This window comes from Eleginops maclovinus, chromosome 9, assembly GCF_036324505.1.
Source record: "Eleginops maclovinus isolate JMC-PN-2008 ecotype Puerto Natales chromosome 9, JC_Emac_rtc_rv5, whole genome shotgun sequence".
NCBI classification, from domain to species: Eukaryota; Metazoa; Chordata; class Actinopteri; order Perciformes; family Eleginopidae; genus Eleginops; species Eleginops maclovinus.
Window position 1 is genome coordinate 28,120,619 of NC_086357.1, and position 21,584 is coordinate 28,142,202.

At 44.5% G+C, this 21,584-nt stretch overlaps 3 protein-coding genes across 3 annotated transcripts; 2 read left to right on the forward strand and 1 right to left on the reverse strand.

Moving 5' to 3' along the window:
* Positions 1 to 19: 19 nt before the first annotated feature.
* LOC134869169 (collagen alpha-2(I) chain-like) lies at positions 20 to 10,207 on the forward strand. Its single transcript, XM_063890620.1, has 25 exons — positions 20 to 46; positions 158 to 211; positions 290 to 334; positions 415 to 468; positions 601 to 645; positions 728 to 894; positions 974 to 1,027; positions 1,840 to 1,884; positions 2,532 to 2,576; positions 4,768 to 4,821; positions 4,920 to 4,964; positions 5,057 to 5,102; positions 5,482 to 5,526; positions 5,693 to 5,746; positions 6,647 to 6,700; positions 6,794 to 6,847; positions 7,378 to 7,431; positions 7,540 to 7,593; positions 7,718 to 7,762; positions 7,845 to 7,889; positions 8,084 to 8,191; positions 9,317 to 9,370; positions 9,758 to 9,803; positions 9,968 to 10,021; positions 10,103 to 10,207. Exons 1-25 carry the CDS (start codon positions 20 to 22, stop codon positions 10,108 to 10,110), a joined length of 1,356 nt encoding a protein of 451 aa, XP_063746690.1. The 3' UTR covers positions 10,111 to 10,207.
* Positions 10,110 to 15,880, forward strand: LOC134869171 (collagen alpha-1(IX) chain-like). The gene is made up of 20 exons (XM_063890621.1): positions 10,110 to 10,210; positions 10,533 to 10,640; positions 11,147 to 11,200; positions 11,296 to 11,349; positions 11,454 to 11,507; positions 12,022 to 12,079; positions 12,550 to 12,603; positions 12,677 to 12,730; positions 12,837 to 12,890; positions 12,983 to 13,036; positions 13,118 to 13,171; positions 13,324 to 13,377; positions 13,465 to 13,518; positions 13,589 to 13,642; positions 13,725 to 13,742; positions 14,165 to 14,227; positions 14,341 to 14,511; positions 14,651 to 14,785; positions 14,864 to 14,970; positions 15,657 to 15,880. Exons 1-18 carry the CDS (start codon positions 10,110 to 10,112, stop codon positions 14,777 to 14,779), a joined length of 1,242 nt encoding a protein of 413 aa, XP_063746691.1. The 3' UTR covers positions 14,780 to 14,785; positions 14,864 to 14,970; positions 15,657 to 15,880.
* A 2,594-nt stretch (positions 15,881 to 18,474) lies between these two features.
* Positions 18,475 to 21,228, reverse strand: LOC134869172 (golgin subfamily A member 6-like protein 24). Its single transcript, XM_063890622.1, has one exon. The coding sequence runs from the start codon at positions 21,226 to 21,228 to the stop codon at positions 18,475 to 18,477; it is 2,754 nt and encodes a 917-aa protein (XP_063746692.1).
* Between the last annotated feature and the right edge of the window lie 356 nt (positions 21,229 to 21,584).

Consider the following 21,584-nt stretch of genomic DNA (forward strand, 5'->3'; position numbering starts at 1 on the left):
GGGATGGAGACAAATATACATGTTTATTTATCGATCCCTCCAAGTGGTATTGCAATCAGCGTCTCATTTCTCCTTTCTTCCCTTTTTGTGAACTGTGTCGTTGAACTGGAGCATTTTGTTTGTTGTGATTAGTACAGCTTGTGATGTCTGTCTGTAGGGTTATCATGGGGAGGCTGGACCGCAGGGAGACAGAGGACGTAAAGGAGACAAGGTGAAACACCACGACACACACACACACACACACACACACGGACACCCATCTGAATGTCCTGTCTCTTGCTGTCTGTAGGGAAATAAAGGGGTCAGAGGCATCATCGGTATCCCTGGTTACATCGTGAGTACAGATTGTTTAAATGACGGCCACATTTACATAAAGTTTTTACCCTCATCGTCTATATTTCTGCATGTTTTCAGGGTATTCCCGGAGCCAGGGGTCCTTCAGGATTTCTGGGACGATCAGGACTTCTGGTCAGTGTCAGACCGGGTGACAATTATCCAAATCTGTATAAAAACCAGTCATTGATATCATGATACATCCTCTTTAATCAGCAGACCGTTGATGCTGATATTCTTTTTTAATTAACTGCTGATCATTCTCAGGGAGGGGTCGGAGCTCAAGGCTTTGGGGGACCACCAGGCCCTCCTGTAAGAAGTTACACTCCTGCAATATCTGCATTAAAAGGTAGAATAATAATACTATTGACGTGCCATTTATTAATCTGCTCAGGGACTGATGGGCCCCAGAGGAATAAAAGGCATGCTGGGTGTTAAAGGACCTCCGGTGAGTACACACCTGTCTGATGGATCCAAACGGACCGATAAACAGAAACTAAATGTAATGTGTTGTAGGGTCATCAGGGGGAGCTGGGTCCCAGGGGAGCAGCTGGACCACAGGTGACACAAAGACTGATCAATGATCTTTATTTACTTTAATAAATGTCTTACCTGAATATGTGTTTATGTCGTGTTTCAGGGAGAGTCTGGTCCTGATGGGGCGGTGGGGCCTCCCAGTGTCCGTGGCCCTCAGGTATAATACAGTGGTTTATTCCTCAGTATCAGAGCATTTCAATCAGGAAGGACTTCCTTTCTTTTGTTTAAAGCGCATTTATTGACATGTAGAAGGTCTTAAACACCTGAAGTCACAGCTGACTGCAGGAGAGAGGAGGACAGTTTTAAAGTCTGACTGCAGCATGATGATTGGCTGCTGGAGACTGAGGTGAAATGTGATTGGTTTAAAGAGGACCCTTTAATGAGCTGTGGAGTGAATGAATGTATACCCAGGCAGGAACTGAATCTGTGTGTTATTGTAAGTTAGTTTGCGTTATGGAATGGTGACACAGTATGGTACTTGTGTAGAGGCCATTAAACGAATGATTTGGTCTTCCAGGAGAAGAATGGTACTCCTATTTTCTTATAGAGACAAATACTGGGATTACTTTCATGCAAATTCCTGTTTTTGCTCGATAGTCTGGATTACATTTACTGTTTTTACTGAGTTTAAAAAATCCAATAAGCCTCATCGTACACCTGCAGACTGGAGTATCATTTATAACTATCTAAATTATGCTTATGTTTTGGGCATAACACGTTTAAATCTCCTCCTATTTTACTTAATTTAGTTGATTCATTTGTTTTATTTACTCTTATTGGTGTATTATTCTACTCATTGTGTTCCTTTTTGTGTTTCTTGTTGGACTCTTTGTGTATATTCTGTACTTGGCTAAATAGTAAAGGAAATCTCTACCCCAATGTATTTCTGAGTTCAAATGAAGGTTCTGTCTAATCATTTGAAGACGAAACGTTCTGAATAAACAATGTGATTTATGTTTTTCTCAAAAGGGGAAACCAGGTCCAGGTGGCCCTGCTGGTCCTAAAGGAGACCCTGTGAGTACTCTTTAAGTTAATGGTAATGTAAATAAGGATGAGCAGGATCCAGACGCTGCATATTATCCCGCTTATTACACCAAATCAACAAACTACTTCACACACAATATCGATTTAATAATTATTGCATTACCGTTAAACTGTCATTAAAGGTCAGTCTGTGGTTTGTTTCTCCAGGGGGATCCCGGGGATGAAGGAGACATAGGAGAACCTGGACCGCCTGGACTTTATGTAAGATAAACATGAATCAGAATCAGAAATGCTTTATTTATCCGTGAGGGGAGATGGATCTTGTTACAGTTGATCCATCTTAGATTAAATAATATACACGTGTGTAAATTGCTCCACAATATCTCAGATTCAAAGGCTTTATCTTCACAGTAGCTACAGTGTGTTTCCACAGGCTCCTCCAACAATGCAGAATATATATACACATAAGACTTGAAAAATAATAGAAATAGTGCAAGAAGAAACAGAAGTAGTGCCAGAGAACGATGCAGGTGACGAGTGTGCAACAATACGCACAAAAAGCAAACTCTACAGAAAATACAATAAGATAAGTTTGAAAACAGAGAGAAGATCCATGAACTCAGATGTGTTGTGACGATGTCGAAGCTTCATTATATCAATGTCCCTTTTTATTCCAGGGAGCCAATGGGAATCCAGGAAAGCCTGGATCCTCAGGTGATCCCGTAAGATTACTTAAAGCAATTTCTTTACTTCAATAATAACGAAGGAAAACATTTAAGGATCTTCACTTTATCAAGCTGTACTGGAACTGTGTGTGTGTGTGTGTGTGTGTGTGTGTGTGTGTGTGTGTGTGTGTGTGTGTGTGTGTGTGTGTGTGTGTGTGTGTGTGTGTGTGTGTGTGTGTGTGTGTGTGTGTGTGTGTGTGTGTGTGTGTGTGTGTGTGTGTGTGTGTGTGTGTGTGTGTGTGTGTGTGTGTGTGTGTGTGTGTGTGTGTGTGTGTGTGTGTGTGTGTGTGTGTGTGTGTGTGTGTGTGTGTGTGTGTCCTTGTCTCTAACAGGGCAGTAAAGCAAATCGAGGTGACAGGGGTGATCGGGGGTTTATCGGGGACCCGGTGAGTCGGATCCTTCCTGTTTTCTGTTCAGCTGATCACTTTAATCAGTTAGCAGAGACTAATTTTGTTCTGTTGCATTCAGGGACCTCCAGGGCCTCCGGGTAAACCAGGATTAAAGGGGCGTCGGGGCCCCTCTGGTCTCGAGGGGATCGGAGGACCACCGGGGCCACAAGGACTTCCTGGATCTCCTGTGAGTGAAATAATCGAGATGAGGGATGACGGTGTGAGCTAACGATGCTAACGACACTCTGATATCAGGCAGTGAACAGAAAGTACTTTTACTCAACTACACTTCATTTTGAGGGACTTCCTGCAAGTTCTATCAATTCAGAGGACCATGTTGGTCTGTTAACTCCTCTACATGTAGCGTATATATTATATGCATAATTACTCATATTTGTGTAGGGATGCACCGATGCCAAATTTCCTGGCCGATCCCGATGTTTTAATGTCGTTTTTTTCCACTGTTGTTATTCCACTCCCTGCCAGGAGAAACAAAAAAAAGTCTCTCAAAATGGTTTCAGTTTCAAAGGCTGAGCAAGTGCGTTATTATTACATCACAGTACGCTGTTTAGAAAGTACGCAGCTTCCCCAGATCACCTGCCCGCTGTGAGGGGAGCGGTGAGCAGGGAAAACACACGGTTAGAGTTTGACCTATCACACTTATGTACCTCTGAATCTACCTCTGAATCTACCTCTGAATCTACCTCTACCTCTGAATCTACCTCCGAATCTACCTCTGAATCTACCTCTGAATCTACCTCTACCTCTGAATCTACCTCTGAATCTACCTCTGAATCTACATCTACCTCTGAATCTACCTCTACCTCTGAATCTAGCTCTACCTCTGAATCTACCTCTGAATCTACCTCTGAATCTACATCTACCTCTGAATCTACCTCTACCTCTGAATCTACCTCTACCTCTGAATCTAGCTCTACCTCTGAATCTACCTCTGAATCTACCTCTGAATCTAGCTCTACCTCTGAATCTACCTCTGAATCTACCTCTGAATCTACCTCTGAATCTACCTCTGAATCTACCTCTACCTCCGAATCTACCTCTGAATCTACCTCTACCTCCGAATCTAGCTCTGAATCTACCTCTACCTCTGAATCTAGCTCTACCTCTGAATCTACCTCTGAATCTACCCCTGAATCTACCTCTACCTCTGAATCTACCTCTACCTCTGAATCTACCTCTGAATCTACCTCTGAATCTACCTCTGAATCTACCTCTACCTCTACCTCTGAATCTACCTCTGAATCTACCTCTGAATCTACCTCTGAATCTACCTCTGAATCTACCTCTGAATCTACCTCTGAATCTACCTCTGAATCTACCTCCGAATCTACCTCCGAATCTACCTCTGAATCTACCTCCGAATCTACCTCCGAATCTACCTCTGAATCTACCTCTGAATCTACCTCCGAATCTACCTCTGAATCTACCTCTGAATCTACCTCTGAATCTACCTCTGAATCTACCTCTGAATCTACCTCTGAATCTACCTCTACCTCTACCTCTGAATCTACCTCTGAATCTACCTCTGAATGTACCTCTGAATGTACCTCTGAATCTACCTCTGAATCTACCTCTGAATCTACCTCTGAATCTACCTCTGAATCTACCTCTGAATCTACCTCTTCAGGGCCTTGAAGGCATCATGGGAGAGCAGGGGAAGCAGGGGAAGGACGGACTGAAGGTGGGTCTCCCAAAAAGTGGAAAGAATCTTAACTTTTTATGTAATTCTAAAGTACATTTTTGTGAAAGTGTGTGAATCAATACTTGTGTTTTTGTAGGGAGATCGAGGGCCGAGCGGTGTTCAAGGAGTGTCGGGACCCCGAGGCGACAAGGTGGGACAAAGAAGGATTATTAAGTCACTTTTATTTGAATTCAAATATGGAAATGAAACACCAACGAGTGATATTCCCTACCATCTCAACTGTCAAAGGGTCGGGAAGGACGAGAGGGATTCTCTGGATTCCCAGGTCCCATTGTGAGTATGCATGAGAGGATATTAGCTTAGTTTAGATGCTAATTGTTGTGCTACATGCTATGTGCTAAATTGTGTTGTGTTTTCTGTTGCAGGGAGAGATGGGGAAATCTGGAGAGAGAGGACGTGAAGGAGAGCCTGGTATTAAGGTTCCTATGTGGCTGCGTTTATTATTCTGTATAAATGTGACTACAGTTTGCTTTAGTTTTGCTAAAAAAACTTTGAATAAATTGTGATAGATTTGAACAAAATGCCCAAACAACAAATAGAGTTGCATCATTGGGAATCAGAAAGAATATATATCAATGCTAAACACGGATAACAGGAATTTACACAGAAAACACAGAAATATAAAACATGGGGCAAGAAAACAAAAGGTAAATCATTCAAAACTTAAATCACACATTTCAAAGTCTTCATTTCAGTCAAAACCCCCCAAAATATGTCCATAGACTTAAGAATATGTCCCTCAAATTGCTGGCAGTATAAATGTTGGTTTTAATGTGTAACCTCTGTGTAGGGAAAGCTGGGCGTCTCCGGAGCGCCTGGAGCTAAAGGCTTAAAGGTACATTATATTATTCTATTCTAATAACCATGTTTACATCATTAGCCTCATTTAACATTCAAACACTAGCCTGTCAGACTTCAGTTATTTACAATGAATGTCATGTAACAGCTTCATTTGGAATTTAATTGCTGAGATTTCTCACGTAATCTTCGTCCCATTTCAGGGATTTCACGGTCATCTAGGAAACAGAGGACAGGATGGACCCCCCGGAGTTCTGGTAGGAACAAATAGCAATAACATGTCACCATTTATATTTCTGAGTGTATCCCGTCACATACCTTCTGATAGAGCTCACCTCCTGCATGTCTGAGTGCATTACCCTGAAAATGATACGAGTCCCTCTGCTAAATTTAAAGTACGTTAGATAGTCAATGCAATGGAGTTCATGGAGAGTGTTGGAGGCATAACGAGCTCAGAGCCAAAGGTGAAGTTAATCTGTTGAATGCTAATGTTTAGTGTGCGTGTTAAATGACGTCCAGCAGTGGCTCAGTCAGTGGGGGCTTGGACTGGGAATCGTAGGGTCGCCGGTTCAATCCCCGAACAGACTTGAAATATGGAAAGTGGACTGCTGCTTGGAGAGGTCCCAGTTCACCTCCTAGGCCCTGCTGTGGTGCCCTTGAGCAAGGCACCGGACTACTCCAATCCCCCTCCCCATTGCTTCCCGGGCGCTGCACAATAGCTGCCCACTGCTCCCAGTACTGGGATGGGTTAAATGCAGAGGACCAATTTCACTGTGTGTGCTCTGCTGTGTGCATGTGACACTAAAGAGGGTTTCATCCTCCGACTCTATTCTATCTATCTATGTGTGTGCCTTGCCATGTCAGCTCTGCAACTGCATGTCGATGAGACGCAGAGAGGATTGGTTTTTCGACCCTAACTTAAAAAAGTCTGGGACCTTAAGCTTTGTTTCTTGAAGTTTGCTTATTGGTTTGATTGCATTTTGTCAACCTCAATCAAAAGTGTCTAGTTGGAAACCTTGGAAGCCACTACTAACAGAAAAGGCTGTGAGAATATGTCCTTTCGTCTTTAAGCTACAGGTCAATATGTTTCAGAAAACACTCTTCAGTATAGGATAGGTACATACAGTATATGTGATAAAAAGTCATCTTTCTTTCAGGGAACCGTCGGTGCAGATGGACTGAGAGGGGACACTGGACCTCCAGGACCAAAAGTGAGTAAACCCCTGTATCATAAACACTGTAGGTAAATGAGCTTGCTTTAAAGTGTCTCAAATGCCTGATACTCTAATACATATTGACCACAGGGATCACCTGGGAAGATAGGACTTCATGGACTTCAAGGACCTGTAGGGAACAGTGTGAGTGTTAATCACCTTTATTTTTCCCAATTGAATGAAACAAAAGCTGTGCATACTCCTGCTGAATGTGAATGAGATGAGTTGCAGGTTAGCCTTAAGCGTACGGTTGTTTATGCATTCACATGAAGCCACACTCATGGATGGATTACTGAACGAGTATCAGTCCGTCTTTCCCCTGCAAAATGTTCCGACCAGGGGGAGATGCAACATGACCAAAAAGCAGCTCTGAACGACCACAAAGAGATGCAAAGGAACTGAAAAAGACAATTAATAGGGAAAACGGGAAAAGAACCAGAAAGAGAGAAAGCAAAGACACAAAACAAGCAAAACGGGACTCAGGGAAATAACTGAAAACATTGACAAACTTCCACCAAGAGACAGAGTGTAACTACAGACATGGGAAACACAGAGTGTGTTTGTGTTTACGCTCCTATGAAGGAAAGATATGTCAGCATCCCAGATTTGTATGAGTGTGCAGGTCAGTTGAAATATCTGGATTTGAATCCCTGTGTGTTTGTGTGACTCCTCAGGGAGAAGCTGGCAGCAGAGGGGCCAAGGGGACACTGGGAAGGCCAGGAGTGAGAGTGAGTTCTATCTATTCAACCAAATGCATTTACACCCTCTGGCTTCATTGGGTGTTACCGTGCAAAGCGACACTCTGATGTGACATTAAAGGGCTGTTCTGTCTTTAGGGGGTGAAGGGTAAAGACGGACCAGCTGGGCTTCCAGGAAGTGAAGGCTCCAAGGTATCGTTATTATAAACAACATGTTTGTCGATGCATTTTTATCAGATTATACGACAGTCAGTCAAATATACTGCCTTATTTTGCAGTCTAATGTGAAGTTCACCTCGTTTCATTTGTCATTAAGGGTAAGAGAGGCAAGGAGGGACCAATGGGGAAACCAGGCCGCCCAGTAAGTGAATTATTATGGCCTATTATTCTTATGGTTCTGATTTCTGGTTATTGAAATAACGTTTTTTTGTGGGGGTTTTCAGCGTGAGGCAGGCATGCTTGGACCTCGGGGATACGGAGGATCTGCTGTGAGATTATTTCACTAATTCCTTTTAAACAAAACCATCCAGTCCTTCAGTCGCTGTTCTGATATTGAAATATTATAAGAGACTTGCACGTCTCCAGATATGTTATTGACTTTAATACACGTTTTGCAAGATGTGATTCGACCCGACTTGTCAAAAGGTTTTCATATTTTTTCCTGAATCTATTTTTCCTCCAGGGAATCCAGGGAAACATCGGACCATGGGGGGAGGTTGGGCCCCGTGGCCCCTCTGGTGAGCGGGGGCCACAAGGTCCAGTTGGCCTGCCTGGAGTGACAGGTTACCCAGTACGTTCATTTTTATACTTGACTTAATATACCTACTTTTTATACTGGAAGTCAATGGTTTTCTGAATATATTTTTGGTTGTTATGCTGAAATGAGGTTATCACGGCCAACATTAGCCGCCTTTAGCTTAGCGGTGATGACGTGAAGTCATGTGACCGTGCTGTAGTTCCTTTATAGCCCAACATTAGCCGCCTTTATCTTAGCGGTGGTGATGTGAAGTCATGTGACCGTGCTGTAGTTCCTTTATAGCCCAACATTAGCCGCCTTTAGCTTAGCGGTGATGACGTGAAGTCATGTGACCGTGCTGTAGTTCCTTTATAGCCCAACATTAGCCGCCTTTATCTTAGCGGTGGTGATGTGAAGTCATGTGACCGTGCTGTAGTTCCTTTATAGCCCAACATTAGCCTCCTTTAGCTTAGCGGTGGTGACGTGAAGTCATGTGACCGTGCTGTAGTTCCTTTATAGCCCAACATTAGCCGCATTTAGCTTAGCGGTGGTGACGTGAAGTCATGTGACCGTGCTGTAGTTCCTTTATAGCCCAACATTAGCCGCATTTAGCTTAGCGGTGATGACGTGAAGTCATGTGACCGTGCTGTAGTTCCTTTATAGCCCAACATTAGCCTCCTTTAGCTTAGCGGTGATGACGTGAAGTCATGTGACCGTGCTGTAGTTCCTCTATAGCCCAACATTAGCCTCCTTTAGCTTAGCGGTGATGACGTGAAGTCATGTGACCGTGCTGTAGTTCCTTTATAGCCCAACATTAGCCGCATTTAGCTTAGCGGTGATGACGTGAAGTCATGTGACCGTGCTGTAGTTCCTTTATAGCCCAACATTAGCCTCCTTTAGCTTAGCGGTGATGACGTGAAGTCATGTGACCGTGCTGTAGTTCCTCTATAGCCCAACATTAGCCTCCTTTAGCTTAGCGGTGGTGACGTGAAGTCATGTGACCGTGCTGTAGTTCCTTTATAGCCCAACATTAGCCTCCTTTAGCTTAGCGGTGGTGACGTGAAGTCATGTGACCGTGCTGTAGTTCCTTTATAGCCCAACATTAGCCACCTTTAGCTTAGCGGTGATGACGTGAAGTCATGTGACCGTTTTGTGTTTCTTTACTCTCTCTACATTTAGGGTAAAGATGGGCCTCAGGGACCGACTGGATCTGTAGGTGTCAAAGGAGACAAGGTAAAGCTTTTCATACTCAGCTACTCCTAACAGACTGTAAATTCAAAACATTTGAGATCTTTGAGAAAGAAGTCTGAATTTTGAAAATAGTCAGAATTGTATAAAGTTTCATTTTCAAAAGAAAACTGAAAGGAAAAATATCGGAGACAAAATTTCTATTTTTTATTTCTTATTTCTTGTTTAAGAAGATGATTAGGGTCACACGTTTAAAAAGTTAAGCTCTCCTAAATAAGATTCAGGCAGTAGGCGTATAGATGCACTCTTACAGTATTACCCTACAGAACAGCTGACAGAGGAGAGATAACATCTGATCCTTTACAACAAACACTATATGCTCTTTAGGTTTTACTTACCTATCAAAAGTACTCGTTTCTGTCGATGTTTCAGGGACCTAAAGGAGTTCTGGGGCAGGAGGGAGTTGCTGGTCTCGATGGTGAGGAGGTAGATTGATGAGACTGTGTTTGTTACAGATTTGATTTCATTTAACTGAACTGAAAGGCACTCAAACATCTAGTCCAAAACACAGGATGTACGGCCTATGCTTTCTGTTAAACTTCATCATGTGTGTTTGTAACCCGGTGCTTCTGCTGTGTTCAGGGTCCAGTAGGAATAAAGGGACCCGTGGGGCCAGCTGGACTAAAAGGCTTATCTGTGAGTAAAAGTGCCATTACACACTCCTTGCATGTGGAGGAGTTGTATCCGTCATACTTTAGAAACGTTGCTTTAATTCAGGGGGATAATGGAAACACCGGGCCTCCGGGACAGAGAGGGCCAAAGGGAGATCAAGGTGACAGAGGCAACCGGGGGCCACAGAGAGGAAAGGGGCCACCAGGGAAAGAGGTGGGTCATTATCTCTCATTGTTTCTAATTGTGGCAGCCATTATCACTCAGCCATTCAACCTGCAGAAGACCCACTGGGTTCTGTTCAGAGCAGTTTGCAGGCTGGTAGGAAGTTAAATGCACTTACTGTGAGTGGATGAAAGAACTGTCACCCTCTCTTTCAGGGAACCAGGGGGTCACCGGGGGTCAGAGGAAGGGCCGGAGTCTCTGGGCTGAAGGTCAGAAACAAGAAAAGTTGGACCTGGTCTGAGAAACTGAAGTCTGCAAAGTGAATGTTCAAAGTTTGGTTTAGAGACATGAAATGTGAGGATGTGTTTCTCAGGGTGAGCCCGGTACCAGAGGTCCATCAGGGAGGCCCGGACTGTTCGGACCGGGGGGCAAAACGGGGTCGGCGGAGGCCAAAGGCCAGAAGGGGCTCCGGGGACACACAGTTAGTGACGCTGTTTCATTATTTCAGCGTCAGTGAGATGCAAAAAGCTGCATTCATGGATCTGCATGTCAGGTTCAGCTGGATTACAGTTACTCCTTCTCATTGCAGGGCCCCCCTGGCAGTTTAGGCCCTACTGGACAAATTGGACTATCAACACCAGTACGTTTGAATCCACTTAATGTGGCACTAACATACTAACACGCATTAAGAAATGAATGTTGTTTGATATGAAGTTTGAATGATGCATGAATTTGCTCCATTGGAACTAAAGGATGCTCTATCTTGTTGGAAATATAATACCAGTATAGTTCGGAAGCCATAAACACAGTTTTACTGGTTTAAATGGGGAGGTTTTTGACCCTAAGAGTGGCTACACCATTTATCATACCTAATGCATTAACACCGCCTGAAGCAGTGGAGTAAAGTAAATTATGAGTTGTGAATGAAAGTGCTTTATTCAGACTAAAGAAACAAAACAAGCTTTATTTTATTTCATGTGTTCTCAGGGTTTGCCCGGCCGGAGAGGAGATGATGGAAAAAGTGGGACACCTGGAGCTAAGGTGTGATGAACTGTTTGGTAATCCTTACTCAGTGAAAGGCTTCCATGTGAAGGAGTTCACGTTGTATGTGATTCCTCCTCTGCCGTGTGTTTCAGGGCAGTCGGGGTGAGACGGGGAAGCTCGGGCTCCCCGGCACCAGAGGAGAAATGGTGGGTGTTATGAGGTGTTGCTTCCTGTGCCGTGTTTAATCTGGGGAAGTATGTTTAATTATGTGTATAGAGACGTGACCAATGTCTCCATCTGTCCTCCTCAGGGCGTTAGAGGTCATAAAGGGGCAAAGGGAGAGCCTGGTGCGAGAGGCACGATGGTAAAGAATATGCATTTGGACGCTCAGCCTTGGTAATCATTCAGTGTTACGTTTATTAGTTCCATTTATTTTAATATAATGTAATGTATGTATTTTCAGGGGGCCGTGGGGAAGAAGGGGTTCAAGGGAAGACCAGGAGCTAAAGGGTCATCTGGACCTGCTGGTCCTCCAGGTGTGCCAGGAATAAAAGGGATTCAGGGGTCAAAGGTGAGAGGAAGCAGTTCTTAGCTTTTATTAATAAATACAAATCTAACAAAGACGTTTCTTATCATTGACATAATGTCTTCATCAGGGGAAAAGAGCCCCGCCTGGAAGGAAGGGAAACAGAGGGGCTGCTGGGAAAAAAGCGAGTCCAGTTCATTTCTATAATTGCCTGTAAAGAAATGAGTGCAGTAAACACGAGCCAAGTCAATGAATAGTAAACATTCATTGCAGCTTTTAAGCAATTAACAATCCTGATCGCTGAGAGATGGTATTAAAGTTATTATCAAGTCTAAAGAATTCTGTCCTTTAGGGGGGTGAAGGTCCACAAAGAAGACCAGGACCTGCTGGACCCCCTGGAAAACCCGCAAGTATCCCTTTTGACAAATAAAATAAATACATTTCCCTGCAGGTCAGGATTCAGAGATGTTCAGAAAAACGTCAGAATTTAGGATAAAAAAAGTCCGGATTCTGAAATGTAATTTAAAAAGTCCGGATTCTGAAATGTAATTTAAAAGTCAGGATTCTGAGATGTAATTTAAAAGTCAGGATTCTGAAATGTAATTTAAAAGTCAGGATTCTGAAACGTAATTTAAAAGTCAGGATTCTGAAATGTAATTTAAAAGTCCGGATTCTGAGATTGCAATAAAGATCTATAACTGCTTCCTGACAAATCTGCTGATTTCAAATGACACAATGAACAACGTGACACATTCCTCGCCCGCACACAAACCAACGAGTCAGTTCATTATTACATTTGATCAGGGACCATTCAACACACTTTCAGAAAGTATGAGGAAGGTCTTGATGTTATTTCCTGGTCTTGTGATCCGGTTTTCAGGGCCTGAGTGGTCTGGATGGGTTGCTCGGGGTCGAGGGGAATCCAGGAGATCCAGTAAGTGAAATCAGTCTCAAATTGAAGTCCCTTTTTTAAAAAACTACATTTAGTCTCTCTGTTTATCCCAAAGGGTGATGTAGGTTTCAGAGGAGCTCCTGCAACACCTGGCAGCCCTGGCAAAATGGTAAGCTCCAAAACACACATGGATGATGTGACCTTCACCCAACAACCACAGGAGTTCTGGTTTGGGCCTGCAGGTGTGTTTAGTGACGTTAACATACATGTTGTAGGGAAAACCTGGCTCTCCTGGGATCAGAGGACACACTGGAGCACCGGGGCTTAAGGTACAACAGTATACTCTTTAATGGAAGGTGAAATGGTTCCTCTGTGCTCTTATCAAAAGGATGTCCTCCTGATGTCCTGTTGTGTCTCTCAGGGTCCTCCTGGATCCAAAGGAAAACAAGGACCACCAGGACCACTGGGGCCAAAGGTACAGAAGTCGAGCAGCATAGTAATAATGACATACGTCAGTTATCACCTTCCTCAGTAAACATCTGTATCATCTGTACAGGGTATCCCAGGACTGAGAGGAGAGAAGGGAGAGTCTTCAATCACGGGTCTGAAGGTAAGGTCCAACACTAAGTGCACCACCTTACTGGGAGTATTGGGAAAAGCAGGTTTTATTTACCAATGACATGGTTTGTGTTTATACTTGACTCTCTTCAGACACAATGACACAGTTGATCATGTGTAGCCCATTATCATCTTCACCTACAGGGTCTCCCAGGTGAAATGGGAACAGTGGGAGCAGTCGGACCACCTGGGCTCAAGGTTGGTTGAAATGATTTGAAAAGTGCAATCACTGAAATGCCTGAAATAGCTAAATGTTGACCTGCTTTACCTCGTCGATAACTCCAGGGGAATCCTGGTCTGCAGGGGCTGAAGGGTCAGATAGGGCACAAAGGAAAGCAGGTGAGTTATTTCCACTTCTCTTTCCTCAGTTTTTAGCCGGACTTTAATAATGAGCTGACTTATTTCACAGGGGGAAGCCGGTCCTCGTGGTCCACATGGGCGTAAAGGCCTCCTCGGACTCGCTGTACGTCGCTTTGATATTCTGCTATATGATAGTGTACATCGAACGCTCGGCTGAAGTCCTTTCTGTTTTGTTTTTGTTACAGGGCGAGCTCGGAAAGAAGGTGAGACTTTTTTAAGTCAGAATTTAGAGAAAAAACGTCAGAATTCTAAGATTTTGTGAAAAGGTCAGAATTTAGAAAAAAATGACATATTTGGTTGGAAAGCTTCAGTCAGCTTGAAATTACTTCAGTCTTTAAAAAAGTAAAGATTCTAAGATTTGGGAAATACTGAACATTTTGAGAAAAAAGTCAGAATTTTGAGTTTTTCCGAAAGTCAGATTTTCGGATGAAGGTCATCATTCTGAAATGAATTGCACACTGACTGGTTTAACTGAGGCACTGCTGTCGGTTGAGTCTGGTTTTGTTTGGAAAGTCAGCCTGAAATGATATCAGTCCTTCATACTCCAGGTAACCATGTGTGTGTCAGTGAGAGTTATGTGATGCTCAGGTGTATGCAGACAGTCTGACTGTTTGAGTCTTTACAGGGACCTGAAGGTGTCCAAGGAGGGAGAGGACCAAAGGGACTGAAAGGCAAACCAGGACCCCCAGTAAGACAGTTCCTCATCTAATCATTACAGTTAAACTAAATGAACTATCACATACTGTTCCCTCGTACAGCAGAACATATCATAGAGATGAGGGTCTACCCTTTTCTTCACAGGGGAAACCAGGAGCGCCAGGCCTCAAACGCAGGCCTTCACAGAGACGGGGATCAAAGCCTGAGATAAAACCGGGTCATCAAAGACCCAAACCAGCACCCCTTATAAGGTTAAAAGTGGGAATTGTGCCGCGGCTCCGACTCACACCGGCCCTCCTGAAGGCACGGCAGGATGTGGGTACAAGTTCCCTCTCAAAGACGCTCACAACGTCCTCGATCTGTTTGGGGTCAGGGCTTCTGTCCACTTAAGGCTCTCAGTTTCTGCAGAGTTTTAATAAGCGTAAGTGTCCTTCACATCTTTCCATTAACCCAGGGGTCCAGGCCGATGTCCAGGAGATGGTCGAGGAAGAGGAGGCCGCAGATTCATTCAGCTGGCCTCAGGGAACCAAAGAGGATCCGGCCACCACCTGCTACGAGCTGGGACTCATACACCCTCACCTGAGTGATGGTGGGGCCCTGAACACACTCACACACCGTTTACTGAATCACTCTGAATGCTGGGGCACTGAAGTGGATTCTCTTTCAGGTTACTTTTACATGGACCCCAACCAAGGCTGTCCGTACGACTCAGTGAGGGTTTTCTGTAACTTCACAGCAGGAGGGACGACCTGCATCGACCCTCTGCCCTCACAGGTTCACTGCTTCCCTCCTACAGTACATCGATTGTGATCATTAATGTTATTACTTGCAGCAACGATTTGTCCCTGAACTACAAAGAAACAACTCAAACATCGGACTGCCCCGGAGGAAGAGTCTGATTTTATCAGGGATTAAATCCAAAGTCCCGGCAAGAATATAGTTTGTGATTTTCTCTTTCCAACGATCGAACAATGCAAAGAATAAAGTCTGTAGCTCTTCTCTTCCCCTGCTACCTGTGCCCACACTCCTCCAGGTGTTCAATAAATGTTGCTGCCTTCAAAATAAAAGCATAAACCATATCCTCCAGCAAACAAACATCATCACTAAATAAGAATCAATGACTTAATATAAAACAGAAAGTAAACTATTATAAATATAACAGAGCAGCTTTAATAATGCCCAGCAATGATTTCTAATGTCCTAAAGAAGCTATTTTGAGGGTTGGAATACCAAAGGTCTGGTGAAAAGGTTCAGATCTTTAGGGGAATTTAGAATTTCCGAAAAAATCTGAATTCCCCACAGCGTTCCCAAGTTCCCACATGTGTGCTTAGTGAGAGTTATTGCAATGCCTTAGTTGTACGAAGACCAGTTACCAAAGGCATTGTTTGAAAAAGAGCTGCTGGGAAAGAAGTGTCCAACGTTCAAAGGCCTTCAAATGTTGTTCATCTCCTGTTCTTTAGATCAAATTAAGTTGGAAACCAAAGAAGAAGAGTTCCCCTGTCCAATGGTTCAGTCAGCAGCACGGTGGTAACAAGGTATCACAGATTTAACTAACGGAGAAACCTTCGATACCTCTACCGTCTTCAGACTGAACCGACTCGTCTGTGTGTCTACAGTTCGAGTACGCCGGCCTGGATGTGGTCCAGCTGAGGTTCCTGCGGCTGCACAGCCTCTCGTCCTCACAGCTCCTGACGCTCTGCTGCTCAGCCAACAGCTCCAGCTCTGTGGGAAACGCGTCGGCTGATCCTCGGCTTCATCTGCTGGGAGACTCCGGCTCAGAAATCTCTTCACACTTCAGCACCGTGTCCAGGAGAGGCTGTGAGGTCAGAACTCACACATATACAGATACCATGTTGGTGTTACAGTGCTGGCCCCCATCTCCTTCTGTTCTGTCCCATCACACCTCAGGTGGAGGTGGCTGTGACGGTGCGGGGGGGCATGGAGCTGCATCGAGGTGACATGCAGCTCCTTCCTGTCAGAGATGTGGGGTCGGAGCCGACAGGGTTTTCTCCAACCATCCCCGAGGTCACCACCGCTGTTCTGGGACCCCTCTGCTTCTTGTGACCTGAAAGTGTGTGTGTGTGTGTGTGTGTGTGTGTGTGTGTGTGTGTGTGTGTGTGTGTGTGTGTGTGTGTGTGTGTGTGTGTGTGTGTGTGTGTGTGTGTGTGTGTGTGTGTGTGTGTGTGTGTGTGTGTGTGTGTGTGTGTGTGTGTGTGTGTGTGTGTGTGTGTGTGTGTGTGTGTGTGTGTGTGTGTGATATGGAATACTGTACATATCTCATATCTAGATATTTTCTCATTGCTGTTTTTGTGTATTTATTGAATCTGGAGGATTGTGTGTAAAATGATACACACTGGTATTAGATGTGTGTTAATGAGTAAATGTATTACTTTAAATGGACTTAGAGTATTTATGTCACAACTTCTGTACTCAGTGTCTCATATGTCTCACAGGAGGAGGATGTGCAGCACTTTCAAAATAAAAGCATGACTTTGAACTTGTGGAATAAACTGAGTTTTATTTTTCCTTCAGATTTGATTCTGTGATCTTTCAGCTAAAATGCTTTAATGGAAAAGGTCCCCTATTATGCAAACGGCACTTTTTGCTGTCTTGTATGCATAAATGTGTCCTCGTTGTGTAAGGAGACTCACACAGTGTCAGGAAATACAACCCTCTCTCTTTTCCTCCTTGCCCACATCTCTAAAGACGGAGGTACAAACGAGCTGATCCAGATTTGCTGCCGATATGACGTCATAACTGAAATGTGAGCTGGCTTTACTTTGAACTCCTGGAAAAAAAAATGAGAAAAGAAGGAGTTAGAATAATGAAGAAATAGAGGGACATTTTTAAAAGAATTTAGAAAAAAATCCAGAAATTTGAAAAAGAAGTCTGATTTTTGAGATGAAGAATAGAGATATAGAGATATATCTATACATAGAGATAGAGATAGATAGATAGATAGATAGAGAGAGAGATAGATAGAGAGATATATCTAGAGATAGATAGATAGATAGAGAGATAGATATAGAGATATATCTATACATAGAGATAGATAAAGAGAGAGAGATATAGAGATATAGAGATAGATAAAGAGAGAGATATTTATTATATATGTATACTGGCCCTCTGTATAGTAATATAGCACATCTGTATATTTGTTCATACTACATCTGTTTATACTATGCCAATTATTCCCCCCTCTTTATACTGCCCTTATCTTTACATAATCACTCTTAACTATACTGCACATACTCTCTATATCGCACTTGTTTCTCTTTGCACTTCTATCTATCTATAATGTTGTTGTTGTTGTTGTTGTTTTCATTGATGTAAATACACTGGTTTGATACCTTAGTACATGTATGCATGCTTTTTTTTAAAATACATTTTGGAGTTATAGCCCCCCCTGGAGAAAACTCCACCAGCCACCACTGAACTGAACTCCTCCCTGTTTGAGTTCTGACTCAGGGTCAGGAAAGTGCGCCGTACTTTAACAACTAACTCCTCTGAGGGATTGATCTGCTCTCAGACCTGGGAGATGAAAACGTATCAAACCGTGTAAAAGTATTTCCTTCTTTATACTTTCTAAAAGGCTTCATCTCACAGGCAGATATTGGACTTAATACTCAAGTACGTTCTTATGTCATCTTTAATGGCTTTCTTTAGACAAACTGTACACTTTTCCATCCCATAATGAAGTGATTTTGACTGATGAGCTTGTTGAGTGTCAGTGTATGGGTGGAGAGATGTCCCTACTCCTCAACATAAATGAACTGTTAGTGAAACCCTGACAGGGACTATCTCTTGCACAGTTCTACCTGCAGATAATAATTACACATGTTTAATGAAGTGAGGTTTAAAATGTCCGTGTTGTTCAATTCAAAGCACATCCCTCAGACTTCTAAACGTCTCTTGTGATTTGACTCTCTTGAGGTGAGTGAGCAGATCCTTTCCTGCCATCAAATCACATTTCCTCTCTCCAGCTCAACATGTTGATCAGTAAAGTCTGTGATATTGGACCAGCTCGTATGATGAGAAGAAATCCTTTTATTTTTCGAATTTCAGAGTTGACAAAAACATGCATTGAAACATTTAAAGTAATTGACGAGATGTGAGGGCGATGGCCGATGGGGTTGTGGATGGAGTGAGGGGGGAGAGAGGAGAGGGAAACCTGAGCTACCAGGAGAAAACCCCAAATGGCAAAAAGGTAAAGGGAGTTGGGGTGAGGTAGGACGAAGGAGGTGAGTAGGAAATGGAAGAGGCAAGTGGGGGGTGGAGTTACTGTGACCCAGCCGGAGCTGAACCACCATCCTCCCTCTCCAGCTTCTCCTCTGAGCTGCTTTCTGCCTCAGCTCCCCCCCGACTTGCTTTCTTCCTCATCTCCTTCTCTTTCATCTTGCTGATCATTTTCTGCAAGGTGACGTCTCTGTCCTCAGGTTCCCTCCTGCGGGAGAAGAAGCCCCTTCTCTTATTCTTCATGTGAAGACAGAGGTCTTCCAGAAGTTTCTTCTCCTCCTCCTCCTTTTTCTCCTTCGTCTCCCAGCTGAGCCGCCTCAGAGCCAGGTCGTCCTTCTCCTCCTCCACCTGCCTCAGTCGTGTCTCCATCTGATGAACCTTGGTCTCCCAGCTTTGCTGTTTCTGGGCCAGGTCTTTGTAGAACATCCCCTGCTGCTCCTTCATCTGCTCCTCAAACTGTTGGACTTTGGTCTCCATCAGTTTGATTCCCCTCTCGCAGCTCTGGTTCTTCTCTTCTTCGACGTCCTTCAGTTCCTTCTCCAGGTTCTGGTGTTGCTGGGCCAGGTCGTCCTTCTCCTGAGTCACCTCTTTTAATTTGGTCTCCACCGAATTAACTTTGGTTTCCCAGGTCTCTTGGTTCTGGGCCAGGTCTCTGGTGAACATCTCCTTCTGCTCTTCCAGTTGGTTCCTCAGCTGCTCGACAGTCCTCTCCTTCTGTTCGACGAACAGCTCGCAGTCCAGGTGTTTCTCCGCCAGGTCTTTGATGAACCTTTCCTTCTGCTCCTCCAAATCGTTCTCCAACTGCTTGACTTGGCTGTCCTTCAGTTCCCCTTCCTTCTCCAGGCTCTGGTTTGTCTCCTGGGATTGCTTTTTCTCCTCTTTGACCGTTTTTAGTTCAGCCTGAACCTCTTTGAGTTCAGTCTGCCGGTTCTGGTGTTGCTGGGCCAGGTCGTCCTTCTCCTGAGTCACCTCTTTCAATTTGGTCTCCACCAAACTAACCTTGGTTTCACAGGTCTCTTGGTTCTGGGCCAGGTCTCTGGAGAACTTTTCCTCGTGCTCTCTCATCTGCTCTTTCAGCTGTTTGACATCCGTCTCACAGTCCAGGTTTTTCTTGGCCAGGTCGTTCTTCTCCTGGGTCACCTCTTTCAGTTTCATCTCCACCCGGGGTTTTTCGGCCAGGTTCCTGATGAGCTTTTGCTCGCACTGAAGGAGTTCTTCCTCTCTTTTCTTCAGCTGGTTTAAGGTCACCAGGTTGGCCTCGTGGTTCTGGGCTGAGAGCTTCTGTTGCTTTGCCTCAAACCCTGCCACCGTGTCGTCCAGCTGCTGCTGGTGTTTGAGCTCTGCAGCCTCCATCTTCTCCTTCAGATTGATGTTCTGGGACAGGTCTTTGGAGAACTTTTCCTCTTGCGTTTTCAACTGGTCGGCCATCTCAGGGACTTCCGTCTCCAAGGTCTTGTTCTTACGGGCCTCGAATCTTTTCATCCTTTCCATGTGTTTCAGTTTTATCTCCATATGGTTTTTCTCGGCCAGGTCTTGGAAAAATATTTTCTTTTTGAGAAACGTGTCAGGTTTCATGTTGGCCTCGTGGCTCTGGGCTGAGAGCTTCTGTTGCTTTGCCTCAAACCCTGCCACCACGTCGTCCAGCTGCTGCTGGTGTTTTAGCTCTGCAGCCTCCATCTTCTGATTTTTATCGGCCAGGTCTTTGGAGAACTTTTCCTCGTGCCTTTTCAACTGGTCCACCATCTGTTGGACTTCCATCTCCAAGGTCTTATTCGCACTGGCCTGCTTTCTTTGGTTCTTTTCCTCCTGTTCCAGTTTCATCTCCATCTGGTGTCTCCCGGTCATGTTCATGATGAACTTATCCTCGCACTGAAGGAGTTCTTCCTCTCTTTCCTTCAGCTGGTTTAAGGTCACCAGGTTGGCCTCGTGGCTCTGGGCTGAGAGCTCCTGTTGCTTTGCCTCAAACCCTGCCACTGTGTCGTCCAGCTGCTGCTGGTGCTTTAGCTCTGCAGCCTCCATCTTCTCCTTCAGAGCGCTGTTTTTATCCTTCAAGACTGTCACAAACTGAAGGAGTTCTTCTCCACTTCTCATCAGGACTTTCATGGTCTCTGTATCGGCGTTCTGGCCGTCAGATGTCGCCTGGTTCTTCTGGTCTGAGAGCTTTTCTTGCTGTGCCTCATACCATGCGACTTTCTCGTCCAGCTGCTGCTTGTGTTTTAGCTCTGCAGCTTTCATCGTCTCCTCCAGAGCGCTGTATCTTTGCTCCCAGACTGACACACACTCAGAGAGTTCATCTCCTTTCTTCAGCAGCAGTTTGGTGGTCTCTGTGTCCAACTGCAGAGGACCATTGCTGTTCTGACTGTGGGATGTCCCCTGGTTGCTCTGGTCTGAGAGCAGTTCCTTCTCTACAACATGCTTGGCCAGAATAATGTCCACCTGCTGCTTGTGTTGGCACTCTGCAGCTTCCAGGTTCTTCTTCAGACGTGAGATTTCTGCCTCACAGTTGTAGATGTATTCATTTTGCCTTTCACGCTGTTGGTCAAGCCCTGAGTCCTTGTACCTCAGCACCTCCTCAAGACGTTTGTTCTTCTCTTTTTCAAAGCGCATCCTGTGGCTAAAGCTCACTCTCTCCTGCTGAAATGCGCCACGGAACTCATTCAGCCCGTAGATCTGTCCATTTCTGCAGTGGATCTGGCTGTAAGCTCGATCAGCTACTGCTCCAAGGTCAATTGTCCTTGAGTTTCCCCTAGGTGGCCCCCTGTGGTTCTGGGGGTTTCTTCTATCCATGGCATCCATTTTGTGCGTTTGGAATGATCTGTTTGTCTTTAGAAAGACGAGTTGAGTCAGCACCCTAAAGGTTGTCTGATAGCTGCTTACCCTAACACTGTGGAGTGAATTCAGTGATTTCAGCTGAGAAATCCTTGCCTTTGCAATCTATCAGTGACATCATCAACTGGCTTTGATCTCAAGTTCCGGAACTCAGTGACATCATCATTACATCACAAACTGGAGATGAAAGAAAGCCTTTGATGTTATGAAGATGAATAGTTTGGTTTAAATGGTGTTGCCATGGAAACAGAACCTCGCCATAAAGCACGATGCTGCTGCGAGTCAAAAGTTCACGGTCCAAACGGCACCAACCGTCCCACGAT

Bases quoted from the DNA above. Each gene is read 5' to 3' on its own strand.
- LOC134869171 (XM_063890621.1), top strand. From the start codon at position 10,110: ATGGAAACACCGGGCCTCCGGGACAGAGAGGGCCAAAGGGAGATCAAG. The intron at 10,641-11,146 runs GTTAGTGACGCT...ATGTGTTCTCAG, and splicing joins AGGGGCTCCGGGGACACACA to GGTTTGCCCGGCCGGAGAGG. The intron at 11,201-11,295 runs GTGTGATGAACT...CGTGTGTTTCAG, and splicing joins GTGGGACACCTGGAGCTAAG to GGCAGTCGGGGTGAGACGGG.
- LOC134869172 (XM_063890622.1), bottom strand. From the start codon at position 21,228: ATGGATGCCATGGATAGAAGAAACCCCCAGAACCACAGGGGGCCACCT.
- LOC134869169 (XM_063890620.1), top strand. From the start codon at position 20: ATGTTTATTTATCGATCCCTCCAAGTG. The intron at 895-973 runs GTGACACAAAGA...GTCGTGTTTCAG, and splicing joins GGGGAGCAGCTGGACCACAG to GGAGAGTCTGGTCCTGATGG. The intron at 7,890-8,083 runs GTGAGATTATTT...TTTTTCCTCCAG, and splicing joins GGGGATACGGAGGATCTGCT to GGAATCCAGGGAAACATCGG.